Below are 15644 nucleotides of genomic sequence, written 5' to 3'. Positions count from 1 at the left end.
GCTTGACCAACTTACTTCCCTACACATGTAGGGTTTTGGTTTAAGTATAAATAAAAGAAAATGGAAAATAATTTTGTTTCTGATTATAAGTTTTAGAATTGTTACGGCATTTAATCTGAATTAGATTATGTCTGTGACTCCATGGAAGTCTAGTTCAGCCAAATTCTCACCCTGCTTTTCTATGGCATTTGGTCCCTCAAGCATGGAGAGTCCTTTGAAGTCACCATGGGCTGAACTCATAGAACTCTTTTTTATAGGAACAGGTTTAAAAATGGAATAAATCCCATATAGAAACTCTGACAACTAACAGAAGAGATAAGGCCTTAAGGCTGCATTTCCTTCCCTAGGCCTTTAAATTCTACTTACCATTAAAATGATCAAAAGGCAGATGTTCCTGAAAAGGAGCCAATCCATTCCTTCAGGTCTTTCTTGCACACGAACCCGGATGAAATTTGATTTTAGTCCTAGTCTTCTGGGTTCTGAATTCGGCTCTGCAGCAAGATGTGCTTCAAGATGCCCTTTTAGGAGGGCATGGGTGATAACTCTGGTGCTTTCTGGTCAGAGGAATGAAGATGTTCTATAATGACTCTGTTTCCCCACCCCAAACTCTTGGGCTGGTCTGGAAGGCTGGCATTGTTTGAGCTCTGGGTAAGAACATAGACACACCTTGATTCTTATTGCAATGAAACCCTTTGTTGGACACCAAAGAAAAATCTTACAGAGGGAGGACAAGATTTACAGGGAAGATACCCAATGAATAATAAATTACTCACAACATGAAAAATAATTAAGATGTTAGGGCCTATCATCATGCTGAATAAAATTAGTAGGCTTCTTCTTCTGCCAACATCATAAAAGCAAAATTATATATACTAACAACACACACACATATGTACACTACAGAACCAACTTCAAGGACTGACACTTGGAGGAGAGGGCATTGTGAAGAGGCATCAGGCCCAAAGGATGGTGTAGGGAGAGAGATAGAATAATGAAACTCTCATCTCTTGATTAAGGTGATTCCTGCTTCCCTCCTTAAGAAGTCCTGTGGTCAAACTGCATTCCTCAAGTTTAAAGATGTTCTGAAAAATAAGGTTAGGACAGAGAGACTCTGATTTCACTAGTATGTTTTGTTTTTTTTTGGTGCACATTTTAGCATATTCTTTCCTCCATATACAGTTGAGCCTGTTATATATGATATGACATTAACTAAACTGTCTTAAGGTAACTGCAATACAGCGTTTGCTCACTCTTCGTGGCATATCCACTGATAAAAAAGTACATAATATGAGTGAGTAACACATTTGAAACCCTCATAAATATTTATTGAGAAAAGCTGAGACGGGGAACCTGAGAATTTAAGGGCAAAAGACCAGAGCAGTATCTGGATGTTTCAGAATATCATTTCCCTTTTTTCATTTCTCTCTTATCCTTTGTTAGTGTGGGTTTAGAATTGGTATAGCTCCCCCGTGAAAAAAATTGCAGGTTGGCAAGCATCATCAACAAATATAAAAAGAGAATGTAGTTGAATGTTCTCTAACTGCTAATATACGTTGGTTGGAGAATTTGAAAGGGGGATTGCATCATTGCTGCATCTCAGAAACAAGATGGGCTCTATTGCTAGGAATAGAATGTATTCTAAACAGCATTCAGTCTTTGGGAATCTTAGTTTGACATTTTTTGGAGCATAGGAGAGAGTCTAAGCAATTAGAGCACTGGCATAGTATCCTAAAATGAAGATAAATGAATTATATGTTGAAAATATCTCTAAGAAAGAGAGCAGGAAATTATACGGAAGTGAATTGTTACAAAAAGGCAGTATTTGGATATATCTGCCTAAGCCAAATATTATATTTGGGGATATCTATATTTATAATTCAAAAATGTATAAGCTGAGCTAATAAAGCATATGTGTGAGATCAAGTTTTAAAGTACATCAAGTGGTCTTCTAGATATTAATTTACTATTTCATTGTATGTTATATGTCTTTAAAACAAGAGTTATGGAAAGCTATGCTTGAGTAAATAAGTTTTATAAATCTAGGGGTGCCTGGGTGGCTCAGTCGGTTGAGTGTCTGACTTTGGCCTAGGTCATGATCTCATGGTCTGTGGGTTCAAGCCTCGTGTCAGGCTCTGTGCTGACAGCTTTGGAGTCTGTGTCTCCCTCTCTCTCTGTCCCTCCCTTGCTCGTGCTATGTCTCCCTCTCTTAAAAACAAACATTAAAAAAAAATTTTTTTTAAAAAAAGGTCTTTTGCGAGGCATCTGGGTGGCTCAGTTGGTTAAGCATTCGACTCTTTTTTTTTTTTAACGTTTATTTTTGAGACAGAGAGAGACAGAGCATGAATGGGGGAAGGTCAGAGAGAGAGGGAGACACAGAATCCAAAACAGGCTCCAAGCTCTGAGCTGTCAGTACAGAGCCCAACGCGGGGCTTGAACTCACAGAGGATGAGATCATGGCCTGAGCCGAAGTCCGACGCTTAACCCACTGAGCCACCCAGGTACCCCAGGCATTTGACTCTTGCTATCAGCTTAGGTCTTGATCTCAGGGTTGTGAGTTCAAGCCCCACACTGGGCTCTATGCAGTGTGTGGAGCCTAGTTAAAAAAATTCTTTTGCAACTGTTTTACATGCAACTGAGCTTTGATACTTCTTTGTTTTCATGAATTGTTGTTCAGAGGTTTGAAATGTGACAATTGCATCCACCATGGAAAAATTTTGTTGTATAGCTAGGTTAAAACAGCATTGAATTAAATACTTTTACTCTTGAAATATATCCTCCATCAATAGTGCCAGCGAGCTTTGGGCTTTGGGGATGCAGTGGAATTTTCCCTGTGTTTTTCTACATGTGTGAAGTATAACGGACGTTGTTGCTTGAAATGAGTTCCAAGAGACAGGGTGGTTGAAAGTGTTTCCTTCCCAGCCAGCCTACCAAAGACCTTTTCATTGATTATAACTGTGCTGTGACTTTGGTTTTATTTTTGTACAAAGCATTTGAATTATTCCGGAATAAAGGAGGAAGAACAATGAGAATTTGTGCTTTATCAGTGAGTAGAGATAGTCCTGGGCTGTGTGCATTTCTATCCCTAGAAATACGTTATAAGCAGCTATGAAGATGGTTTGTGTCTTGTGGAAATTTAACGTGCCCTGCTGCTTCAGATTTGAATTATAGACACGTAAGAGGAGAATGTAAAATATCTCAAATAAATGGAATTTTAGACTTTAAAAAATACATGACTGACACCCTTTTTCTAGGTGCCTCCCAGTTTACCATGGCCCCTGTACATAAAATTGTTTTTGGTGTCCATATCCAATGGAGAGTATGAGGGAAGAGAAAAGAATGTATAATTTCAGTGCTTTCAGTATGATGCTCTGGGCCATCAAACAGAAATAAATCTGAGAGACCTTTTATTGCCATGGGAGTCACTGCAGAACAGTAGAGAATGGGAGAAGCCAGTAAGGATTCTTTAGCAGATTTATGGCTATAAACAATGGGTCAGTCAGAGCTTAAGAAAGTACTAAGGGATGAGGGAGAAGTCAGTGGTTGTCATGATGGTTTTATTTCCATCACTATTTCCAAGCAGGCTCTGAGTCAACATGTAACAGCGCATTATATTAATATGCAAGGTAGGGCAAGTTGATTATTGTTTAGCCAGCTAAAAAAATTCATTTTTGTTTTATTTCAGTTAATATTGAATTAGAATAATTTAATATGCATTAGAGAATTAATGAAACAGATCTAGAGTGTTCTTGCTTTTCATAAGGGGAAAATTACACTCTTCCCTGGCTATATCTGATAGAGATATTTGCAAGACTTTCTACCTTTTGTTTACATCATGTCGGGTTGATTTCTTCTGAAATGTAAAATTTCCTACTTACCTGACTTGCTATTCATAGGGTGAGTTTCAAGAAAAGAAAGTAAGAAAGAAAGGAAAGAAAGAAACAAACAAACAGAAAGAAACAAAGAAAAGGAAAGAAAAGAAAGAAAGAAAGAAAGAAAGAAAGAAAGAAAGAAAGAAAGAAAGAAAGGAAGGAAGGAAGGAAGGAAGGAAGGAAGGAAGGAAGGAAGGAAGGAAAAATGAAAAGAAAAGAAAGGAAAAGAAAAGAAACAGCAAACAGTAGAAGTAGGTACTAGGTCTTTTACGTGATTCCTCCAGATTTCCCCATTTATAACTCCTGAACTCAGTGATTCAGAATTTGAATCTGGTGATTATGATTATACGCTGATTTAAAAGACTTTGCAATAACTGAGAGGTGGACAGTTGATGTCCCATCACCTCATTTGTACTTACTTCTGGGGAGAATTATGGAAGTGATCTCAAAATAGAATCCTGAAAGGATTTCAGTTAGTGAAATCCTTTTCTTGGCAAAACTTAGGTCATGATTTTGACTTAGGTAGATAAAGAACAGCTACTTTTGTTTCTCTTGTGGGGTACCAGCCATCATTAAAACGGAGCATGAAATCATTAATGCTTAAAAATACCCTAGAGATGGGGCACCTGGATAGCTCAGTTGTTTGGGCATCCAACTCTTGATTTTGGCTCAGGTCATGATCCCAGGGTTGTGGGATCCTGCCCCGTGTCAGGCCCCGTGCTCAGCTTAAGATTCTCTCTCTGTGTCTGCCCCTCTTGCACTCTCTCTCTCTCTAAAATAATGGAAAAAAAAATACCCTAGAGATGATCTAATGCAATCTCTCCTTTCTCCCTTCTCTCCAATCCATGTTACAGGTATACCCTGAGAGACTATAGAGTTTAAGTGCCAAAGTTGGGCAAGAGTTCTACCTCCTGATTATAGTCAATTTATATAACTACCAAGCCACTATCCAGTGTTGGCTGGATACATGAAAGCAAAATGTAAAAAAGAGGTGATGGCTGAATCCTATTATCTTTTACAAAAACTCTTTAAATAGTTTAGAGTTTACCGAACTATTAGGTTTAGCAGCTGGCTCTGCATGCAGGATTCGAAAAGTAAGTTTGTCCTTTTGTTTATGTGTGATATCCTATTTCATTTGCTATTATGAAAGTGCACATAGAATTTCAGGGATGTTCTCGATATTTAATTATTGTTCTGTGCTTCTGTAATATTGTCTCATACTGCTTTTAAAGTAGTGGGACATTTTCATTCCATACATCATGTCCATTTAAAGAGCAAGTATTTTAACACTTACATTTTTTAAAAGTAATGCATAACTTAATGCATGCCAGTACAAATTCTTTTTGAAAAAAGAAATGTAATCTGTTCAGGGCAAATATTGTGAACATGATGGTAAGGCAGCATTTTTCTATCAAGTTATCAGTTTAGGGTTACTGGTGAATATTGCTTAAGTATCCAAGGGCAGCTTTATTTCTCGATAGCAGGTGTTAGAGGAAAGGAAATTTTAAAAATATTTATGGTCCTAAACCATGTTTGTCAAATGCAGTAGGCAAGTAGGTTTCAGAGTTGACTCAAGCAAAAGGGTTTTCATTAGCCTGGGCCTGGGGGGATGAACAAAATGTAAACAAACTTGTCTTGGTTTTGACCTAGAGCAGTGCTGTGAACACACCTCTGACTGTCCACCTTGAGTTAATGGCACTGAAGATAAACGACCTGTTTCCTTGTTAAAGCCAATTTATGTATGGAAACCATGGTGCCTGCAAACCAGGTTATTTAATGGGTGTTGGAAATCACAGAGATTAAATGTCAGTTTCCTAAAGGGTTATGGTATTACCATAGGATGATGTTAGTTTACACCCTAAAATCATACTTACATCCTGACAGAGGTGCCTTGTTGATTCTCTCTGTGATGTCATGTTCTTGGTGTGGGATGTCTTCTAAGTAAGTGCAGAAAGAATAGTGTGGCTTCTCGCCCTGTGTTAATTAAAGCGTGTACTTACATGTTTATTGCATATTTGCTGCATACTTATCCCCTCAAAATGTCATCTTAGTCTGTCCCCTGACTCCTGATCATGATGACAGTGGCAATTACTTCAGTGTCATGCTGACTACTGCAATGGCACTGGCAGTACCCCCTCTTTGGCAAAGTTGTTTCATGTATATAGTTTACCTTTTGTGCTATTAGTCATGCATCTAGCAGACTCTGAAATGGGCTGTGGGCTTAGGTTGTTTAGGAAGAAATTCAGGGATAAGAAGTTCGAGATAAGCAGTGCATGTACCCAAATTATATGGTCCAGTACATAGGAAATACAGATTTCTTGGCTTCAGACTTACTGAATCTGAATGTCTGGACATGGCACCTGGAATTATTTATTCTTAACATGCTCTTCCCATAATTCTGGAGTTGCATGCTGGTTTTAAGAGGTTAAGAGTTTATTGAGTCAGGGTAATTAACCTAGACCTGTGGTTGGCGCGGGGAGAAATGGCAGCAGGTAAACATATTTTTCTAATATGATAAAAATAGCATCTCTTCATGGGGGTTGGTATTGACTATTTGTGTTTCCTTTAGGTGAAAAGTTTACTTCCTTTTTTTCCCTCCACTGTGTTACTGATGCCTTTAGTATGGATTTGTAAATATTCTTCATATTTAAGGGAAATGAACTTCTGTTAAATGTGTTGAAACTATTTTTTACTTTGTTTTTTTTTTTTCTCTTTCGAGTTTGTTTTGGATTTTTCTTTCTCTTTTGCATTTGAGAATGATTATGTTTTTATTTGGAATAAGCTGTTCTAAACAGTCCTGCTATCTATTAGTTTCCTGTTGCTGTGGTAATAAACTATCACAAACTTAGTGACCTGAAAACAACACAAATTCATTGTCTTACTAGTATAAATGATATATTTTCTTTAATTGCAGTTTCTAACATTTATTTTCTTACATATAGGAGTATAATTGATTTTGGCCTTTTGATTTTTGTATCCAGCAATTTTGCTAAGCCTGCATTATTGATTGACTGATTGAAGTATAGTTGACCTACAATGTTACATTAGTTTCAAATACAGTAGAGCGATTCAACAACTCTGTATGTTGTTATGTGCCGACCACAAGCGTAGCTACCATCTGTCACCATCCAACACTAATCCAGTACCATCGATTACATGCCCTATACTGAATCTTGCATCCCCATTAGATTCATTGCATCTGGAAGCCTGTACCTCCCACTGCCCCAAACAGAATTTTCCATCCATGTTCATGTATGGAATTAATATGTAATTTTCCCTTCTTATGCTGATCTAGTCGAACTTGTCAAAAAGTTATGCTAGCCTTATAAAATGAGCTAATAAGGATTGTAAGCCTTATTCTCTTATGTAGAACAGTTGTGTAAGATGGAAATTATTTCTTTCTTGAGTCTTTGGCTCTTGAAAATTTGGGTCAATGGTACTTTTTACTATGAATTTGTCTACTTCCTCTAAATCTTTTAATTGATTGGCCACAAATTATTTGTAATTTCCTCTTATTTCATTAATGTCTGTGAAATCCACAGTCATACCCTATTTTAAAGAACTCTTGATATTATTTGTGCATTCTCTTTTTGTGTTGATCAGTCTTACTAGGTATATACGAGGTATTACTAGTTATATACTAGGTATTACTAGGTATATAAATTTTATTAGATGTATTAGATTGTTTGATAGTAAATCCCTGATGATTTTAATATATGAAGTCTTTTTTAAGTCTTTTTCAGCTTTCCCTTGTTTATGTTGGGTTTAACTCATGAGATCTAGTTGGGATTGGTCCCTGAGTTACCTTGGACGTACTACTGTGTTCTCTCTCTTTGTGCTTCTGCATCCTGCTCATATCCAAAGATCTCTATGGGAGAGGAAGCTTAGTTACAGAAAATAAAGGTGACATCTTTAAGGAATCTGCTTTTCAGCTTCAACTCTCCTCTTGACCAATGATGCGGAACTGGTTCCAGCACTAGATCTTGAAAGAATGTGTCATTATATCACATTTGTTAGCTTTTATTATGTAGAAGTTAATTTTATTACATAGTTTATTTTATTTATGTAGCTTATCCCTAATTATAGCTTCTAGTTTGTCATGCTTATAGACTTAGCTATTTATATTTAAGGTAAATGTGTAATGCCAGCGTAGCATATTGAAATGGGTAAAGATGCAGATCTGGCTCAAATTCCAGAAATTCCACTCATTTAGTTTGTTTCTATGAGTGAGTTAATTTATCTTTGTAAATTGCAATTGCCTCATCTATTTCCTTCCCTGGCAGATTCTGGGAGTTAAATTAGATACATTTATAGAGAGAAACTAACACATAGTACACTCTCTTTGAGTAGTATTCTTTCTTCATAATTTCTAGAGTGTATATGTCTGTAACAGACTTGCCATTGATTATAGTCTATGGCATTAAGTATAGATATGCTATTTTTTTCTATATACTAATATTTAATTTTTAGTGAGTCAGTCAATAAATATGGTTTTCTTTATTGCCTGTTCCTCTAGTTTATAGCATTTTGATTGGACAGTTTTTTACCTGTGTTTGAAATGCTATTCAATCTAATTATTTCTTACAAATTTTTTTTTTAAGTTTATTTATTTATTTTTGAGAGAGAGAGAGCACAAGAAGGGGTGGGACAGAGAGAGAGAGGAGACACAGAATCTGAAGCTGGCTCCAGGCTCTGAGCTGTCTGCACAGAGTCCAACATGGGACTGAAACCCACAAACTGTGTGATCATGACATGAGCTAAAGTAGGATGCTCAACCCACTGAGCTACCCAAGCACCCTATTTAATTGGTTTCTAATTCTTGTTTTTAATTTTTTAAAATTTTTTAATGTTTTATTTATTTGAGAGAGAGAGAGAGAGAGAGAGAGAGAGAGGGAGAACACGAGTGGGAGAGGTGCAGAGAGAGAGGGAGACAATCCATGAAGCAGTCTCTAGGCTCTGAGCGGTCAGCACAGAGCCCAACGCGGGGCTCAAACCTGTGAACCACGAGATCATGACCTGAGCCGAAGTTGGATGCTCAGCTGACTGAGCCACCAAGGTGCCCCCTTGTTTTGGTTTTAATGATTTTTAGAATACATTGTACATCTTTTGAAAAATCTGGCTCATTATCCTTACTTCATAAATAACAGTGTTTTAGAAGGAGTGCTTTTAGGTCGTCAATAATAAGAGCAAAGAGAAATCCAGCCAGATAGGCACCCAAATTGGACCCATTAATTGCCTAACTTGAATTGAGTTCCCCATTTCACGCTTTACATCCAAGCTTTCTAACCTCACATTATTTTCGCCTTTATATTGAAAGTAGATCAGCGGGCACCTGGGTGGTTCCACCAGTTAAGTGTCCACCTTTGGCTCAAGTCATGATCTCACAGTTCATATGTTTGAGCCCTGCATCGGGCTCGTGTTGACAGCTCAGAGCCTGAAGCTTACTTCAGCTTACTTCTCTCTCTCTCTCTCTCTGTCCCTCCCCCACTTACGCTCTGTCTCTCTCTGTCTCTCAAAAATGAATAAATGTTAAAAAAAGAAAGAAAGAAAGAAAGAAAGAAAGAAAGAAAGAAAGAAAGAAAGAAAGTAGATCAGTTTTCCTCAGTCACCATCTTTGTAGAAGGTGATTTATGAAGTAAAATATTTATTAATTTTCACTGGGGAGAGTTTCCCATGGCAGGATAACTATAAAGTTCATATTTTGTCTCTAAATGCCCTCCACTTACTCTAGCAATCCAGGTACTAGCTCAAAAATGTTTATTGGGTGTGAATGGAAAGCAAAGGTGGATAGATATTTTGACATGCCTTTCCTCTAAGCTGCAGGGGTATCTAGTAAAATATTCTTTCTCCAGGAGAGAAAATGCCTTTATTTATTCTCTCAGAGAATAGCATGTGGAAAGGCCTGAACTTTTACGTATATTTGATTTAATCTACCAGGTGATATATTTTAGAAAACATGAGTAGTGAATGGATTGCATTTATTTATGTCTCCCACAAATAATTATGAAGTTCCTACTAGTTGGTTGGCCAGCCTCATAGAGTTCTGGGAGTAGTTTTCTACTGCCACCATGACCTTTGTCATATGAAGAAAAGTTCCATTTCATTGTTTTAGGACTCTGTTTTCCAAATATTTTTCATTTAAAAAATGTTTGGTTATGTTTGAAAATAAACTACTTTTCTTTAGTTTACACTTTGATTCTCACTACATCCTAGTAGGATCTAATTTTTTATATATCTTATCTTTTCCCAAAGCATATTTAAGATAATTGGTCAAAATATATTTTGCAATCTAACAAATTTAAACTGTATTGTCCCTCATTTTAAAGAGGAATCATCATGGCAAAGAATAATTTCAAAGGAGAAGTTCTATTGGAAATGGTGGTATTTGACAAGCAATATAATAGAATTGGGGGCTTGGTCAGTTCTTATATAGACCATCAGTGCAAGGATGGATTTTAGAAAAGTTGAGTAGTGAATGCATTGCATTTATGTATGTATTCAACAAATAATGATTGAGTTTCTGCTTGTTGCTGTGCTGACCTCTGTGTATCACACATTAATTCTTTTTTTTTTTTCATTTGGAACATATATTTTTTTCAATATATGAAGTTTATTGTCAAATTGGTTTCCATACAACACCTAGTGCTCGTCCCAAAAGGTGCCCTCCTCAATCCCCATCACACATTAATTCTAAATGTGTTATTTAATTTCTTCCATAGCCAAATAGTGACCATACAGTTTTTGATGTACCTTTTTAAATAAGCTAGGTGCAAGAACCTGTCTTAGAAACTGAGTGAGTTAAGATCATGTTGCTGGAAATAAGCTATTAAAATGTTGGGCTGTGTATACAAAAAATGATGACTTTAATTGACTCATGACCCTTCTTTCTAGTAGTAAATAGACATCAAAACCAATTATCTATCAAGGTCACTCCTAAATTTGTAACAGTAAAGCTAAGTCATCTCTTATAGGAGAATGATTATATGTCTAAACACTTTACAGGGACAGGCATCTAATTAACATGAATCATATATATCATAAAGGTATAAATTAACGCCAAGGGGGACTTGAAGACTTTCCTATTTTACACCACATGGTTTTGTCATCTGTTTTATCAATATATTAATTTATGATCCATTCTTATTTACAGTGGAATGTGTAGGGAAGGCCTGTGAAATCAGAAAAATTTGAGGTTTCTTAGAGCATATCTCACCAGAGTGCTGCTGAGTATACCAGCGGTTGCAACAGATGCCATCGGTGCTCTCTCTCTATACTTTGCCCTTATATCTCAGTACCCACACACCCAATTTCTAACTGCCAGCTATTGTGTATTCTCACCGATGTTACAGCCACTTTGCGCACTCATGCAGCAGGCACAGGTAGTCTCTAACTATGAACTGATGGTAGCTGTTGTCTAAATATATAATCTCCCTCATGTCTGAGATGGCTTAACTCTGCAGTGCATGCCCTACACCGACTTCCAACATTTTCCCCAGGAGAGCTGACCTTCATTTGCCCATGGGGGTAACTGGCCTTTGTTAGCTATTTTCCCTTCTCTATTTCATTTCCCAGTTATTAACCAGTAGTTCCTTTATATCCATCCCCTTCCTCCCTAGATTGCCCACAAGTCCTGTCTCTCAGCGTCTAATTCTAGGTAAACCCAATCTCAGATGTGATCAAAACAAATTGAGAAGCCCAGGTCAGTAATTTATCGAGTAGAAACGCATACAGTTTGAAAAAGATAGCTATTAATTTGAATACAGCAAGTATTTTCCACTGAAAGATATGACAAATTACATTCTGGCTCCAACCAGATATGACCTTTGACAAGGATTAGAGCCTGACATTTTGAGCAGTTGTGAGAAAGGTTTTGAGATAAGGGCTCTTCCCCCTAGATTTTATTCAATGTGTTTATTTTTATTTTGTTTTAATTCCAGTATAATTAACATAGGTGTTATATTAGTTTCAGGCATTCAATATAGTGATTCAACGATTCTGTACATTACTCCGTGCTCATCATTGTAAGTGTACTCTCATCACTCCTATCTCACCCATCCCCCACTTGCCTCCCTTCTGGAAACCACCAGTTTGTTTTCTATATTTAAGAGTCCGTTTTTGTTTGTTTGTCTCCTTTTTCTTTGTTTGTTTTGTTTCTTAAACTCCACATATGAGTGAAATTATGGTATTTGTCTTTCTCTGACTGACATTTCACTTAGCATTATACCCTCTAGATCCTTCTGTATTGTTGCAATTATGGCTTAGTAATATTCCATTATATATATTATATAATATAGCAATTAAATATATATTATATATATTTGAAAATTTGAATTTGAAAAGAGATATATAGAATATATTGTATATATAATATATATTTTTATATAATATATATTATATATTTTTATATATTATATAAAAATATATAATATATATTATATATAATATATATTATATATTTTTATATAATATATCTATATCTATATCTATATCCTTATCTATCTTTTCAAATTAGTGTTTTTATATTTTTTGGGTAAATACCCAGTAGTGCAATTACTGGATCATATAGTAATTCTATTTTCAAGTTTTTTGAGAAGCCTCCATACTGTTTTCCAGTGTGGTTGTACTAGTTTGCATTCCCATCAACAGTCCATGAAGGTTGCTTTTTCTCCACATCCTTCCAATGCTTGTTGTTTCTTGTGTTTTTGATTTTTGCTATTCTGATGGATATGAGGTGATATCTCATTGTGGTTTTGATTTTCATTTCCCTGACAATGAGTGATGTTAATCATCTTTTCATGTATCTGTGGACAACCTGTATGTCTTCTTTGGAGAAATGTCTGTTCATGTTTTTTGACCATTTTAAAATTGTGTTATTTGTGGGTTTTTTGGTGTTGAGTTGCATAAATTATTTCTATATTTTGCATATGAATCCTTTATCAGATATGTTATTTGCAAATATCTTCTCCCATTTAGTAGATTATCTTTTAGTTTTGTTGATTGTTTCCTTTGCTGTGCAGAAGCTTTTTATTTTGATGTAGTCCCAATAGTTTATTTTTGCTCTTGTTTCCCTGCCTCAGGAGACATATCTGGAAAAATGTTGCTACAGCCAATGTCAGAGAAATTACTGACTGCGTTCTCTTATGGAGTTGTATGGCTTCAGATCTCACATTTAGGTCTTTAATCCATTTTGAGTTTATTTTTGTGTATGGTGTAAGAGGTCCAGTCTCATTCTTTAGCATGGAGCTGTCCAGTTTTTCTAACACTTGTGTTGAAAAGATTGTCTTTTTTCCATGGCATATTCTTGCCTCCTTTGTCAAAGTTTAATTGGCTATATAATTGTGAATTTATTTCTGGGCTCTCTGTTCCATTGATGTGTGTGTCTGTTTTTGTGCCAGTACAATACTGTTTGACTCCAGCTTGGTAGTATATTTTGAGATCTGGGATTATCATACCTCTGGTTTTGTTTTTCTTTTCAAGATCGCTTTGGCTATTCAGGATCTTTTGTGGTTCTGTACAACTTTGAGGATTATTTGTTCTAGTTCTGTGAAAAATACTGTTGGTTTTTTTATAAGGATTGCATTGAATCTGTAGATTTCTTCTCCCTACGTTTTTTATTTTTTTTCAATTTTTTTTAAACATTTATTTATTTTTGAGACAGAGAGAGACACAGCATGAACGGGGGAGGGGCAGAGAGAGAGGGAGACACAGAATCGGAAGCAGGCTCTAGGCTCTGAGCCATCTGCCCAGAGCCTGACGCGGGGCTCGAACTCACGGACCACGAGATCGTGACCTGAGCTGAAGTCGGACGCTCAACCGACTGAGCCACCCAGGCACCTCACCCTACGTTTTTTATAAGGATTAGCACATTAGGCACAGAACAGACAGATATATACTAAGTTTCTCATAATTAAGTTTTGTTTGTAAAATTAGGAAAATAAGGGTCACTTAGAGTTTGTCTTATTTGAACTTAGTCACTAAGTACATGCCTGGCTCATTTTCAAACCTTTTGATGAATTTTATATCCCCACTTGTGTTTATTATGACTGAGTTTTTTCAAGACACTTTATAATGAGATTTGAATTTAATCTACTTCTCAAGGTCCTTTTTAAATTTCTTTTTGAATGTTGCTTTATTCAGCTGTCTAGGGTTTTCTTTTATTTTTGTCGCTCGTTTTGCTATCAAACTACAAGGTCCAACCAGGTAGCAGGAGTCCTTCATGAAGAGAGCTAGCTATAGGTTATCTTTTAAAAATAATGTTGTTTTTTTGTTTTTTGTTTTTTTTTGAGGAGTGCTCTGCCCAGGCTTTCTGACAGCTTTCTATTTCACTTGTGATTAAGTCAGAATTCTTACAATGGTCTGAAAGGTCAAAGTTAGTCTCATTCCTTGTTACTTCTCGGATTTCATTTCTTAATGCTTTCCTTCTTTCATTCTCTGCAGTCACATGGGTCTCCTGTTCCTCCTTCAGTAACCCAAGCCTGTATCTACCTCAGAATTTTTGTAGTTTTATAGTTTCCTTTGCCCGAAATGTCCTGGACCCAGATAGCCACATGATTTGTTCCCTAAGCTTCTTCAGGTGTCTACTCAATAGGCATCTATTACTGCCATGTAGCACACTATATATTTTCTTGTTTATTGTTAGACCTCCTTCACCCCACTCCCTATCCTGAATGTAAGGTCAGGAAAAGGAACTTATCTGTTTTTTTCCCTGTCATATCAATGCTGCTTGGCACAAGTGTTAGGCATTCATTAATTATCTGTGGAATGAACGGATGAATGAATGAATGAATGGTTTGGTCAAGAAGAATTTCTGGGAAAATGGTACTTAAATTGCTACCTAAAAGATCAAAGGATATAACCATATGAAAATAAAGAGAAAATGTGCCGTACAGAGTGCATACCAATTGCAAAGCCCAAAGCATTTCCTTAATCCATTTCTTTTGCACCTTCTCCATTATAACTATCCTAGTCCAAACCACCATTATCTTTCCACCATCATCTTTCATACCAGGTCAGGTGGGTTCCTATAGGCTATTCTAGGACATGCAATGGAAAGCCATTAAAATTCTTAAAATAAGGGATTGGCTTAATCTAACTTACATTTTATGAGGCCACATAGGCTCATCTGTAGAAAATTGTTTGAAGAAGGCCAGTATGGAAGTAGAGAGACTATTGAAGAGACAGTTCAAGTAGGGTGGGGGCAGATGGGGTTGGAAGCTGTTAGATAGCTTGAGATATATTTTGGTTATAGAATCAGCCAAAGCCATTTGCACTTACCAATGGATGAAATGGAGGAGGGGGATATGAGGGAAGGGATGAAATCAAGGAGGAGTACTTAGTTTCTGTCTTGAGAAATGGATCAGTGGGGTCATATTTATTGGAACGGGGGATATTGGGAGAGTAAAAGTATGTTTAATTTTGAACATTTTAAAAGGGGCCTCGGGGTGCCTGGGTGGCTCAGTCAATTAAGTGTCTGACTTTGGCTCAGGTCATGATCTCACGGTTCATGAGTTCCAGCCCCACTTTGGGCTCTGTGCTGATAGCTCAGAGCCTGGAGCCTGCTTCAGATTCTGTGTCTCCGTCTCTCTCTCTTTCCTTCCTCCGCTCATACTCTCTCTCTCTCTCCTCTCTCAAAAATAAATAAATATTTTTAAAAAATTTAAAAGGGGACTTGATGGGGTCTCAAAGTGACATTGTAGAGTATTAAGAGCAGAGGTCATGGGGCCAAACTTTAGGGAGAACATCACCATTTAATAGTTGGGTAGATGGGGAAGAAAC

The 15644-nt window shown here is 36.7% G+C and overlaps 2 protein-coding genes across 4 annotated transcripts in view; one reads left to right on the top strand and one right to left on the bottom strand.

Annotated features, from left to right (window-relative positions):
- DSG4 (desmoglein 4) overlaps positions 1–666 on the bottom strand; it is a 46632-nt gene extending 45966 nt beyond the window's left edge. The window contains exon 1 of the mRNA XM_019465473.2: positions 367–666. Coding sequence (XP_019321018.1) covers positions 367–414 — 48 coding nt within the window. The 5' untranslated portion in view covers positions 415–666. The remainder of the gene's footprint in view (positions 1–366) is intronic.
- Positions 1–15644, top strand: part of DSC1 (desmocollin 1) — a 351913-nt gene that overhangs the window by 121377 nt on the left and 214892 nt on the right. The gene's annotated exons all lie outside the window — the stretch shown is intronic.

The sequence above is a fragment of the Panthera pardus genome, unplaced genomic scaffold (genome assembly GCF_024362965.1).
Source record: "Panthera pardus isolate Hobbes unplaced genomic scaffold, ASM2436296v1 HiC_scaffold_15, whole genome shotgun sequence".
NCBI classification, from domain to species: domain Eukaryota; kingdom Metazoa; phylum Chordata; class Mammalia; order Carnivora; family Felidae; genus Panthera; species Panthera pardus.
This window is presented reverse-complemented; position numbering and strand designations above follow the sequence as displayed.